At 41.0% G+C, this 12,636-nt stretch overlaps 1 protein-coding gene across 3 annotated transcripts; it reads right to left on the bottom strand.

Moving 5' to 3' along the window:
• Nucleotides 1–621: 621 nt before the first annotated feature.
• tfap2b (transcription factor AP-2 beta) lies at nucleotides 622–12,205 on the bottom strand. 3 transcript variants are annotated; one of them, XM_032586242.1, is made up of 7 exons: nucleotides 11,968–12,205; nucleotides 9,834–10,295; nucleotides 8,529–8,583; nucleotides 7,365–7,584; nucleotides 7,141–7,259; nucleotides 6,587–6,728; nucleotides 622–1,719 (listed from the first exon to the last, which is right to left on the bottom strand). In XM_032586242.1, the coding sequence occupies exons 1-7, from the start codon at nucleotides 12,013–12,015 to the stop codon at nucleotides 1,428–1,430; spliced, it is 1,338 nt and encodes a 445-aa protein (XP_032442133.1). In that variant the 5' UTR covers nucleotides 12,016–12,205; the 3' UTR covers nucleotides 622–1,427. The 3 variants fall into 3 exon arrangements, with proteins under 3 accessions (XP_032442133.1, XP_032442132.1, XP_032442134.1); XM_032586241.1 differs by lacking the exon at nucleotides 11,968–12,205 and adding an exon at nucleotides 10,449–11,923; XM_032586243.1 differs by lacking the exon at nucleotides 11,968–12,205 and adding an exon at nucleotides 10,473–11,921.
• Between the last annotated feature and the right edge of the window lie 431 nt (nucleotides 12,206–12,636).

Here is a 12,636-nt window from a genome sequence, read left to right as displayed (position 1 = left end):
ACTGTAATATTATCACTTTTGTGTTATAATGGAGCAATTTTTTGCCAAAATTGATTTAGGCAAAACAAAGAGAAACAAAGTTTGTTTTGGACAAACAAAGACGTAGGTCGTTATTTTAGGAAGCTAACAGTGTCTAGTTTAAAGTATATTGACTAAAAAAATTATATATAAAGTTTTGACATGAGTAAAGTTGCAATAAGTCTAATTATGAAAACACTTCAAGCAAGTTTGACAACTAGAATACCTCAAGTCAGATTTGTTTGAGGAAATACGCTGCATAAAGTAAAGTTTTCACAAATCTAAACTTGAATTTGAATCTATTAAAGTTAAAGTAAGTTTCTTTTTCAGCAGCTAAAGAGTTTTATTCTCGGTTACTTAAGTGTGAAATTTAAGTCCACTCGATAAAAACGACCATATTAGGTCACATTTGTTTACAAATTGGGAAACAGTGGGAGCTAATAATCCATCTGTTCTATTTCTTGGTGGGATATTTTGAGCAGAATATCAAAATATTTTTGTTATTTTGGTCATTTGAGTTTCCAAACGAAGACGGAAACTTCGGGGGAAACGGGATTCAGCCTCAAGTCGGACTTCCAAGAGGAAAAGCTCAGGCTGCACACCTCACATTATAAAACACATGGTTTATTATCAATATGATAGAAATGAAATCACTGGACAATTAGAAGCATGTCTACCCATCATTATCATCATCATCATCATCATCATCATCATCATCATCATCACCATCACCATGACAACAGCTCTAGAAGAACAGAAAAACACTGAACGAGTCCTGCCCTCTCCCTCCCCACTGGCTCACAAAGGTCAAATCACATATAAATAGGTCGACCCCAAAGCAGCTGGCGCACCTATTTAATCAACTTAAATAATTATAAATTAATATTTACACACATAAATTAACGCTGTCCCTCATTGGAGTCTCGTTAAATACCCAGCCAGTTTCACAGATAGATGCTGCAGCACAAAAAAAAAAAAAAAGAAAGGCTCTCCAAACCCACAACGCTTTTTTTCCCTTCTGTTTCGGTGTGAAGACAGACACAAGCACACACTTCTCACACTCTCTCACACACACTCACGATGTCGTTTGCTCGCAGCATCTCAGTCTCACAGGATGCAGGCGGGGGGAGCAAAATGGATGGAACACAGTAACCACCATGTCCTCGGGAGGGGGGGGAATGAGAAGAACGTAACACAGATGAAAAATCCCTCCGTGCGTTCAGACACTGGCCCACGGGTGTCTTCCTCCACGCCAAGCCTTTCCTGTCCTCCACCTCAGCCGTGTGTGTGGCAGGGTGGCGGCGGCGGCGGCGGCGCTGTAGAAGCTACGAGAAACGGTGTAACGTCTCAGTCAGCGTGTCGGCCTCCCTCCCGCCTCTCCTCCATCACTCCCCCTTTCTGCGCCAGCTTCATTTCCGCAGTTTTTCCTCTTTGTCGCCGGCCTTGCTGCCCGCGTCCCCGTGCCGGCTGTTGGGCGGGTTGTTGAGGAACATCTTGTCGAGTCCTTTGAGAGCCTCGGTGAGGTAGTTCTGCAGGGCGGTGAGCGCGGCGCAGATGGCGGGCGAGCCGAAGCCGTGTGTGATGAAGGAGAAGTGGGATAGGCAGCTTTGGATGCCGGGTTCCAGGATGGGGGTCGGCCTGGAGTTTCCCAGCGGAGTCCTGTCCTGGGCCAGCAGGTCCGTGAACTCCTTACACAGCTGTCTGCCAGGGAAAGACAGGGAAATCTGCGTAAGTTTCTCCAAAATATGGCTCTACTTGCTGTCATTACTGCCGGTTGTACTTCCTTGAGCAGGTTAGGTTAGATCAATACGGTCTATACAAAACATGTTCATTACATTTTGTGCACAAAATCATTCTTACATAATGAGATTTGTCAATTTAAATCCAAATAAGCTGCTGGCCGCACCCCCCAACTTCTGGTTTACACTTCCACGTAAAAACAGCTGCAAACAGACGCACAATTACACAACCATACATCTTTGAAAAACAGAAGTGGAGCCTCCTGCACAACCAACAAGAATGCAGTAAGTGGTTTCTGGATGTTAAGTCAGCAACAAAAGTCTTGTCTTTTTCCAGCAGCCATTGTTCAGTGAATACAGTGGTTAAGCCTGCTGACTAAAATTGCTGGAGCTCAGTTTAGGTTGCTAGGTAACGGGCAGAACTTTGCTCGGGTTGCTAGGTATTGGGGCAGTACCTGCTGGTTTGTGACGTTACATTCTGGAAGTTTTTGAAACTGCTCATTTTCCAAACACCAAAAAACATTAAGTTATTGCCAAAAAATTACTCTGTGTTTTTCTTTTAAGCTCTTAGGTTGTTTTTAGAAGCAATGGAAGTTCAAAAACACACAAAATGTAAGTTTAGCTTAATAGGTACCCTTTAAATAGAAGCCATGTCGGTTTTATTTGTCTTGTTTTGCTGTTTTATAGCTCAGAACACTCTTGCAAAAGAGATTTTTATTCTCAATTAGTTTCTTTTCCTAAAGGTTACAAACAACAAACAAACCCTTTCTAAACTTTTGTCACATTCAGCCACAAACTTCAAAGGGTTTCACTGGGATTTTACGTGATGAACCAGTATGAATTGTAGAGTGGAAGGAAAAATCATGTTTGGTTTTTTTCAGGTAAAAATTGGCCTTTTAGTAAATGTCTTTTGGTAAAGAAACATATTGCTTTAGAGTTTCCCTATGTTGCAGTTCATTTTATTTATTAGGTGATGATATTTTATGAAATACGAAGCATAATTGCTAAAAGAAAGGAAAACATTTTACATTTCTCATTTTTGTTCAGCCTCTTTACTCTGATCCTTGTAAATAAAGTCAAATGTATATTTAAATCTGGTAAATTAAATGTTCTCCTGTCTGTATTAATCACAGTATAAATAACTAAGTAACGCTTCTAGGAACGTGGATTTTACTTTAGGGTACCAGAGTAAAGGGGATAGGATAGAAATCCCTCCAGTTTTCAGAGTTTTATTGCTTTTATCCACTTCACTATTATGCACTATTTTCCTTTAGTTTATCGCATGAAACTTCAATAAAATATGTGAAAGTTTTCAGTTATAAAGTGAGAAAATGTGACAAAATGTAGTTTAAATAGTTTTGTGATGTGAGTTACAGGTTTATTCATTGTTTCCATGTGAATCTTGACTGACACAAAACGCAGGCGCCCTTAATTACCAATCAGGCAGAATGGGCAGCGTCCTCCAGAGCCCGAGATTTCCTCCAGGCCCCCCAAATGTTTGATCTGAATGTGATTACTGTCATTTTTGTGGGAGCTTTGAATAATGCTACACTTAAACCATTTCACAGCTGACTGGGAGTCTCAGGGTTCAGTTTGGAAACGCAACGATCGCTCGTGTTCGGATTTATGCAACCAAAACTCTTAACGGCACACCGAGACGCTTAGTGGATAAAATGTTTGGAGGAATTAGTGAAGATAGTCCCACTCAAACGTCACAGAAATCACATATTACAGAATCAGAATATTTACATTTCAAAAATTTACTTAATGAAGATTTTTAGGTTTGCCTGAAGTTAGGAATGTTGTTTAGGTTTTCTTCAAATGCTAATATAGATAATATTTCTAGTTCAGTTTAGTTTCACAGATCAGAAAACAAGATGAATCTTATCGTCATCCAGCTTCACAAACATTCATAAAAGTCCCCTAAATCGCAATTCTTCTAGCGATATTTCAGGACATCCAGTCATCGTCATTATTTACAGAAAAGTATTTTAAAAATTTTACCTTTATGCGCTTTTCACATTTAGGTTAAACAAAGTTATTGAGAGTCAGGCTGTGTTTGCCAAACTTAATGATCTCTGACAACTTTTAATTTCAACATCAGCAAAGTTTTCTGATTGCCTTCAATGTTTCACTTTTCAGCTATTTTGACACATTTGGAATGAAATATTTTTCTGTCTTTTCAAGAAAGGGAAGCCAATTCTAACTGAGCTTCCTTCACAAATTTAAAACAATTTGTTGCATTAAAGGGTTTCTCAACAACATGGTGGGAAACTGAGAATAAAAATGATTTCCTTGATGTTATTTGGTCAGATTTAATTGAAAGATGCTGTTGGATTTCTTCTACAACATGAACAATTTCTTTTCAATTAGATGTATTTAAATTCTCGTTTCATTTCTACAGAGGAAGAAAGTCTTTATACCTCACTTTCATTTCTAACTAAAATTTAAATTTATAGCCACAGTGAAATAACCAGAAAAAATACCACAATAAGTAATAAAAAAATAAGTTCAATCTCACTATTTGTCTGTCAAACTGTGTTTTTAGGTAAAAGAATTGTTTAAAAAATGATGATATTCATATTTAACTTGTTCAAAATCATTCAATGTTAATGTTAAGTCTATATTTATTAATTTATTTGCTTTTTTTTTATTTCTTCACATTTCATTTTAATTTCCTGCAGGTGAAGCACCAAATCTTTTGTCATCAGACTGCATTTAACTAAAAAATAATAACTTGCTTACGTGAATTATGTAATTAAGATAATTTGACTAAATTTTTTTGTAATTTTGAGAGGATTGATCTGGACTTGGTTCTGAAACTGACCACTTTATTGGACTGTATTTGACCTGAATTGAACCAAACTGGATATGACTAAAAAAACAAACTAAAGTGCCTTTGTATTTGTTGTGGATTAAAGCTATTTAAATAAAAACTAATAACAGAATTAAATTTTATATTGGCGTGATCGATTGAGGCTCACTGATCTTTTTTTTATGCTACGGTGAAATAAAATCACCTTTTCACCTCATTCTGCTTATTACTTTTCACCCAAACCATTCCCTGGTTGAGGCCCACATTTCATATTCAGGAGCTCTCCTTCTTACCGTTACAGGTTCATGCTCAGACTCTCTTTCTCTCTCACTCACTCACACACACACACACACGCGCACACACACACACACACACACACACACACACAGACAGACACAGACACCGAGTCAGGCTGGAGGTGGCCTAAGGGTAGAGCTAAATGAGTGACAGGCTGTGCAGGCCGAGCCCAGCTGGGGTTATGGGAGTAAGAGAGGAGAAGCCGTAACCCGGGGCAACACTCAGGGCTCTCGCTGTTGTTTTCTGACGACTTGAAACACTCCACTGCTAAATAATGAATTTCTAACAGGCAGTGCCGACACACACTGTTGGAACAGGTCTGTATCTGGGCATCAAACATCCACCACCAAACAACCACCGTGCATGCAGTTCTGCACAAACACACACACACACACACACACACGCAGGCAGATGGTTTATCCAGTGCAAGCCTGCAGACAGCCCTATTTATGCAAGCCAAAAATACAAGAAAGGGTCTTTGTTTGGTGATTTGAAGTTGTTAAACTTGGAAACCTCGAAAGAAAATATGAAAAATATCTGTTGCATATGCAGTTTATAATTTCTACTACTACTACTTTCTACTGATACTATTGAACAAAAATGTGCCAAAAACAAACAAAAAAAGGGTTAGGATTTCCTAAAAATGCCAAAACAAATTAAGTTTGGACACGTTATTCAAAACAAATAATGTAGAACTGCTTGATTGCAGCATCTGATGTAAGTGGATTCCTGTCAGATAAGCCATATAGTTTTACTTTAATAAGGTCAAGTCTAATAAAAAAAAATAACAGGCATACATTTTTCATTTTACCTTTAGTTTTCCTGATTTCTACTAATTTCTAACATGCTTGAACCAAATTAAATGTTTAGACTGACATCATTACAGGTTTAATCCACATTGAGCCCAAGAGGTTTTATTAGTAAAATCTGCTTTCTAAATGTCACCATCAAAAGTAAATATGAAAAATATCTATTATATATGCAGTTTATAATTTCTGCCACAATACTACTGAACAAAAATGCACCAAAAACAAACAGAATCAGGTTAAATTTCCCTAAAAATGCCAAAACAAATGAAGTTCACACACATTTATCCAAAGATGAGAAGTTAAAGTACAGTATGTTTAAAAATGTTTGATTGCAGCAGCTGATGTAAGTGGATTCCTATCAGATAAAGACATATATTTTGCTTTAATAAGGTCAAGATTAATAAAAGCGAAAAAGGCATTCTTTTTTCATTTTACCTTTAGTTTGCCTGATTTTAATGCACACTTCTGTTAATTTTCCAACATGCTCCAACCAAATTAAATGTTTAGACTGACATTATTACAGGTTTAATCCACATTGGGCCCAAAAGGTTTTATTAGAGAGATCTGCTTTCCAAATGTCACCAAAATGTTAATTTTAGATCTGGCTTCTGAAGAGACACCAAACATCTGAGTTTTTCTCAGGTTGGGCTTCTGGGCCCATGCAGGTAATAAAAGAAAGAACCGTTTTAACATGTAATATGATCCTCAGCCAATAAATGCACCGCGTAATGAGCTGCTTTTTGTAAACGTAATCTGACTCAGAAAGAAATATTGACATCTTTGAGCTCACAAAATTAAATTCTTGCCTTTAAAACCTTAAATGTAAATGTTGTTCAAAGAAATGTTGAAACTGAAACGTCTGTGTTAAAGGTTAAGGTAAAAATAACGAGCCGGTCCGCGGGACTCACTTTGTGGCCAGCAGCATGTTTTTCCGCGTGTGCAGCTCGTTGGGGTCCGCATGTTGCCGGTTCAGGTACTCGCTCACAGCTTTCGTGGGAAACTCCGTCTCGCAGATGTAGCCGAAGTCCCGGGCCAGGTGCACCGCCTCACCTGCGGGGAACAGCAGTTAGTGTGCGCACTAACAACACAAATACGCACTCTGGATCTAAACTAGCGCAAAAACTAACGTCAAACTATGGAATTTAATAAAATAATATAATTCATAGGAACTCAATAATTGATCAAAACTCAGGTTGTCATGTTTTTTGGATACGTTTTCAGGCGACATATTGAGCAGGGTTTTGCAGTTTAAAGTGACAGTTCAAGTGAAAAAGGCGCAACTTCTCTTGTCCAAGTTGAAGGAACACAAGCTAATTAGATCACACTAATTATTTTTTTATATTGTTTATTTTTCATGCAACTGGACCCCCTTATTTTTGGGTGTGTGTGTGTGTTTTTTTTTTTTTTTTGGTGTACATTCTACAGTTTTTTAAAGGAAAACAGACAGCAGTGTCGCAGTCACCTTCTACAAGAGACGTTAGTAACGTGACGTTGGCCGCTTTACGTCTCCCAGCTGGAAGATTCAATCCGATCTTCTCCAGTTTTTCTCTTAGGCATTTGCCACCGTTTTTAGACTTTGCTCTGCAGGGAGAGAAAAATTAGGAATTCATTCAAACTTAGAAAGTAAAAACTAACATTGGTAATAAAGTAAGTAATTGCAGGTGGTCCAAATAGCGCAGTTTGTACCTCCTCAGCACGCCTCCTAGCAGAGAGGCGTTGAGGCACTCAGGTGGAGACAGCCTCCTCTGCACCTCCCCTACGGTCACTTTGTACTTGGAGGTGGAGCTGAGCAGCGACAGGCGGCCCGGTACCGAGCAGAACACCTCGTTAATGTTGACGGTGACTCCGCCGATCAGGCCGTCCTTGCCGAGCATCAGGGAACCCATGTTCTTGGGGGGCATGGGGACTGAAAGAGGACGGCGACACGCAGTTACAACACGTATAGGACAGTTTAACACGCTTTAAATGTATTATATTATTATTATTATTATTATTATTATTATTGGTGGCATTTCCAGTGAAGCCACGCGCGCTCAGGAGGCGGTCTTGGCCTGATGAAGCGACACGTGCCGGGGATTTGCTGTTATTTAATGTCGCGCGACATTCTCATTATAGTATTATCGATTGTTGATTGGCTCGAGTTCTCAGATCGCATTAACCACCTCCCAGTTTCCTCTCCACGGCCAGTTTACCACCGGAAGCCCCTCCGCCCCGTTAATGGCGTCAAGCATCCAACCAACCAAGCGGACCACCGTCCTCCGGATCCGTAAAGCGGCCGAGGCAATGGAGCTTTTTCTTGTCTGTCTTTCTTTTTTCTCCCCCTCCTGATGGCTCCACGGGGGATAATACCGCAGATTAGCTCTAAACGAGCTCACGAGATCTCCGTGAGCGGTGCCATTTATTACATCAGCGGCTTAAATGCCCCGCGGGGAGCTCAGTCACTCAACATCCCGTAACTAAATCACCGCACATCACCGCGGCAGCCTGTCAGCAACACACTGCCTGCCAGTCAATATACCGGGGGTCGTTAACTCGGCTCCAAACTGCTCCGCGTGGACTGGGGGACCAGCGTGGCCCCCAGGAGCCAAAATACAGCCACGCTAATTCACGCTAAAACTAATCGGAAAGCATTCTGCAGAAACCTCCGAGTCTTAGGCAAAAAACGAAAGAACAATAATCGAAAACATAACAAACATGGTGTAAAATATATGATATAAAATATATTAAACTATATAGTCAACTTATAAATATTGTATTCGTTTTCCAGTTTACACACATATATAGATAAATTGTATAAAAGTATTGCTTTCCTATGTTCTAGAATGAGAAATAGAAAAACAGAGTGCGTACCTTTCTTAATTACGGATTGATCCAGGATGTTGGTTCCGTTGGCGTCTTCGATGGTCTGTTAGAACCGAGATAAATACAAACCATTACAGCCTGGTTCATACAGAATTACTCACGATTTAATAACTAAACAGTCAAGCTCTGCTTGGCTCGTTCATGTGCAACTGGAGGAAGAAAAGAAAACAATCCATCAGCCGCACCGAATGGAAGAGATTATTATATTCAGACCAGATTTATAAAATAAATCAAGTTCATTTGTGTTTCACGTTTCAGCAACTAGGCAGTTTAAGGTGCTTTACGTCATTAAAACTTTAAAAAGTCATAAAAACATCTGACGTTTTATTATAAGAATCTGCAAGAAATTATTACCAAACCGAAATCAAACATATTAATTTAGGGGAATCTGGGATTTCAGTGAGTTGTTGTTATAATATATCTTGAATCTTCAAGATAAAATAAATAAATGAAAGAATAAATGCTTGGAAATAAAGTTACATAATTTTGTTAACGTATAAGAAAACATGAAAGCATGGAGGGAACTGGGTTATATTGGTGGTTAAATGACAAACAGCTCATGATGGCGTCGCCCTGAGGGGAAACGAAATCCTGCACAGCTGATCATGAAGCCAATTTCTCACAAGACCTTAAAAAATAAGACAAAATAAAATGAAAATAACCTGAAATAAAACCCTAAATAAATAAAATAACAATAAAAGTAATGACATATTTATTCTTCAAAGTGGTCAGAAAAGAAGCTGAACTTTTTTATTTTTGATGCCCAATATCACTAATAGCTCACTTTTTAAGTACTTGATATATTTTACTGGTTATTTAATAACTTAATTTGGTGAATTTAGAAAAGTAATCACACCAGTTAGATTTGTGTTCTGCGCTCTAACGCAAGAAGCCAGTTTTACGCACGTATCCGAATCTTTGCCTTTTGGAAACAAGCAGCCTGGAGATGGTTTATTTTAGCCGCGGGCCTTTTGCGGGTCAGACTACAGCTGAGAGCATCCAGCCATGAGGGAGCTGCTCTCACTTCAGTCACCTTCACCCGCAAAGATGCGCGAAATATGCGGAGCTAAAGAGGAAAAAACACCAGGAACATCCGCCTCATCTTGGTTTGTATTTCGTTGTTTAAAAGTAAGAGCGTTGTTATTCACATTTCTAAGGGTTTATGATGAAAAAAATTAAAATAGCAGCTTTAAAAATAAAGAATGAAATGTTTAAACATCTGAAATACAAAAAAAAAAAAAAAAGTGCAGTCCAGGTTCTGTAAATCTGAACATTCAGTTTTCTTTCTCTCACCTGAACATCCTCCATGCCGTGCAGACCGTGCAGCAGTCCGTCTCCCATGCCGGGCTCCAGTCCCGGATGTGCGGAGTGCAGCAGCACGTCAGGCCGCCGCACGCCACCGTAATCCCGCCGTGGGTCCAGCCCGGAAAGCTGCGGCAGAGAGGCCCGAGGCTGCGCCAGCAGAGCCGAGCTCTCCATCCGGTCCCCGGCGGCGTCCTGCCGCTGACGCGCGCCCCATGCGCCCTGCTGGCTCTGATGGAGCGAGTTCAGGGAGTACGGGTCGCTGACGTGGGAGTACGGGTCCTGGCTCTGGTAGTGAGCGAGCGGCTGGTATGGCGGAGGGAAGTATGGCGGCTGGAAGTCCGAGGAAGGCGCATGAGACAGCGGCGGCGCGCTGGAGTAAGGTCCGGCGTGCGACACCGAGCCCAGCTGGGACAGGCGCGAACTGTGGCTTGAGACACCGTCATGCCGGTCCTTTAACAGCGTGCATAAAACAAGCATTAAAAAGTTACACTTTGTTAGAGGACGCACGTTTCAAAGGACTGAAATCATCTTAAAACATGAGGCTTCCGGACAAAAACACATGAAAAAGCCTGAAGCGGAACTGTTAACACCTGCTTTACAAACCTTCCAGTCTGGAGGAAAACTCACCCCAGTGGAGTAGGGATGAACTAACATCTGTAACGTGTGCTGGCAGCCGACGCGCGTTCAGAGTGAAATAACACAAACCAGGACGTGTTTGGTCGAAGGAAGACAAACAAGCTCATTCCAGGTGAAAGCAGAAACCTGAGTGTCTGCGGGCAGGCCACGCAGAACCGTCCTGCGCCCGGAGCTGCCGCCGCTCTGAGTGACTGTGAGCGCCGCGCTCCCGCCTCTACCCCCGGTGCTCGGTGTAATTGTTATTCATGACTGAGACTTACAGGAATATTAATGCGCGCCGTGGCAGGGGACTGGCGACACATGGAGCGTGAAGCCGTCCGCGCAGCCGTGAGTGACGTTGAAATCCCGTGGAGAGCCGAGAGGAGACAGGAGAGAAGTCGCTCGCTCTCGGAGGAGAAAGTGGGGATTTCCCCTCGGACTATTGGCACTTCGGGGACAAATCTGACGCAGTTAATCACGCCTTCTCGCACCAGGAGACATAATTGCGCCAATAATTTCTGCGTAAACATTTTGGACAATGAAAGTCAGACCTAATTCACTCTGTTTAGGATTTCTCATCCGAAGTTCACCCCGAATGTCAAACAACCAATTTATAAATCTAAATCTGACTTCCAAATCCATTTCTTTCTTTCTTTCTTTTTCCTTCTTGCAAACGGCCCGGCGTGGCGCGTGAACGATGTCACGAGTTTAAAGAAGCCATTAAAGTTGATGTCGCGGGGCTTCGGGCCGCTCTTTGCCCTTTTTGGTTGACTTGTTTAACAACATTCCATCCTCCCCTCCCCACGCACCGTGGGAGAAAAGCCATGTGCTGCACGAGACAAGGGCTCCCCACCGGGCTCGAGGCTGCAGTGGGGCCTCGTGCGCATTGTGCTCGAGTCCATTGAGCGCGAGCCGGTTCAAGCATTTCTCTCCCAGCGCGCGCTGCGTAATTCTCCTCCTTATATCTCCGTTTCGCCTCCTTCTTGTCACATTTTTTAAAAAATGAAATAAAAAAGCGAATTTTTGCTTTTGGATGAAAGTAAAAAATATTTGCATGTTTTTACAAACTTACACCCTGCGCTGCTTCAAATTAGATCTACTGTCCAGCAAGATTCCAAACCTTAATTTAAACCTTTATTTGTATTTCTACATTTGGTGGCTTTTCAGCACCACTTTCAATCACCCAGAAGTCTTTCATTTCAGTCTGAAATAGCTTTTGACGTTACTAACCAGTGATTAGCTGTAAAAGATTGGAGAAAAAAAATACAAACGCTAAAGATATTGCGAACTACATCCTACATAAAACAAAAAGCAGATACTTTAAATATTCCAACAACTGAAAAATTTCCACGTCCTGATTTATACAGCATTAAAAAAAAAATCCCACGCAGGCCTAAAACCTGTCAGAAAAACACTTTAGTTGCACAATTAAAAAAAAAAATTAAAACATTTTTCTAATCAGTCCACCAAGCTCCCAACGTCACAAACAGCTGGATGGAAACGTTACCTCGTAAATATCTTCATACTTGACATTCTCAACTAGTTTCCACAGCATGGTCGCTTCTCCGGTGTCGGTAAACCGAATGCAGCCAAGTGAGGAAGCGACGTCTCAACTCTCGTTCTCTCTCCTCCCTCCCGCCCTTCTCCTCTTCCTCCCTCCGCCCTCTGTGATAATGTCAGGCAGCCGGGCGGGCTTTGTGAATGGGGAACCCCTGGAAGGACTTCAGCTCTGTGAGACGGAGCTACAGGGCGTCCTGACAGCAGCGGGGAGCGTTTGTGTTTGAGCAGCGAAGAACTGCGGAGGATGCATGTTTTATTTAGCGGCGCATGTCTGCGATGCACCGCCAGTTCACGGAAAAATAGACATCTGTTTGCTGTAGTTCTGTAAAATTATGACTTGGAGAATTTGAATGAGTTGGAGATTTTCTGGAGAGAGTAGATTTGTTTGAAATGATTGAATAATTCATTAAATAATTCTCCCCATATCACCTTATCAAAATAGCTTCTGGTATTTATCGTATTGTTGATCATTTATCATGATATTCTTTACATGAGAAGAGTTTTGATTTATCGTTGCCACAATAAAGTCCTAATATTAATGTTTAACCAAAAATATTGAAAACACATTTAAAATGTGCAGCTTAGTGATACAAATCACACATATTTATGTAACTGG

The sequence above is a fragment of the Xiphophorus hellerii genome, chromosome 15 (genome assembly GCF_003331165.1).
Source record: "Xiphophorus hellerii strain 12219 chromosome 15, Xiphophorus_hellerii-4.1, whole genome shotgun sequence".
NCBI classification, from domain to species: Eukaryota; Metazoa; Chordata; class Actinopteri; order Cyprinodontiformes; family Poeciliidae; genus Xiphophorus; species Xiphophorus hellerii.
The sequence above is the reverse complement of the archived record's forward strand: the minus strand, read 5'-3'. Positions and strand labels throughout refer to the sequence as shown.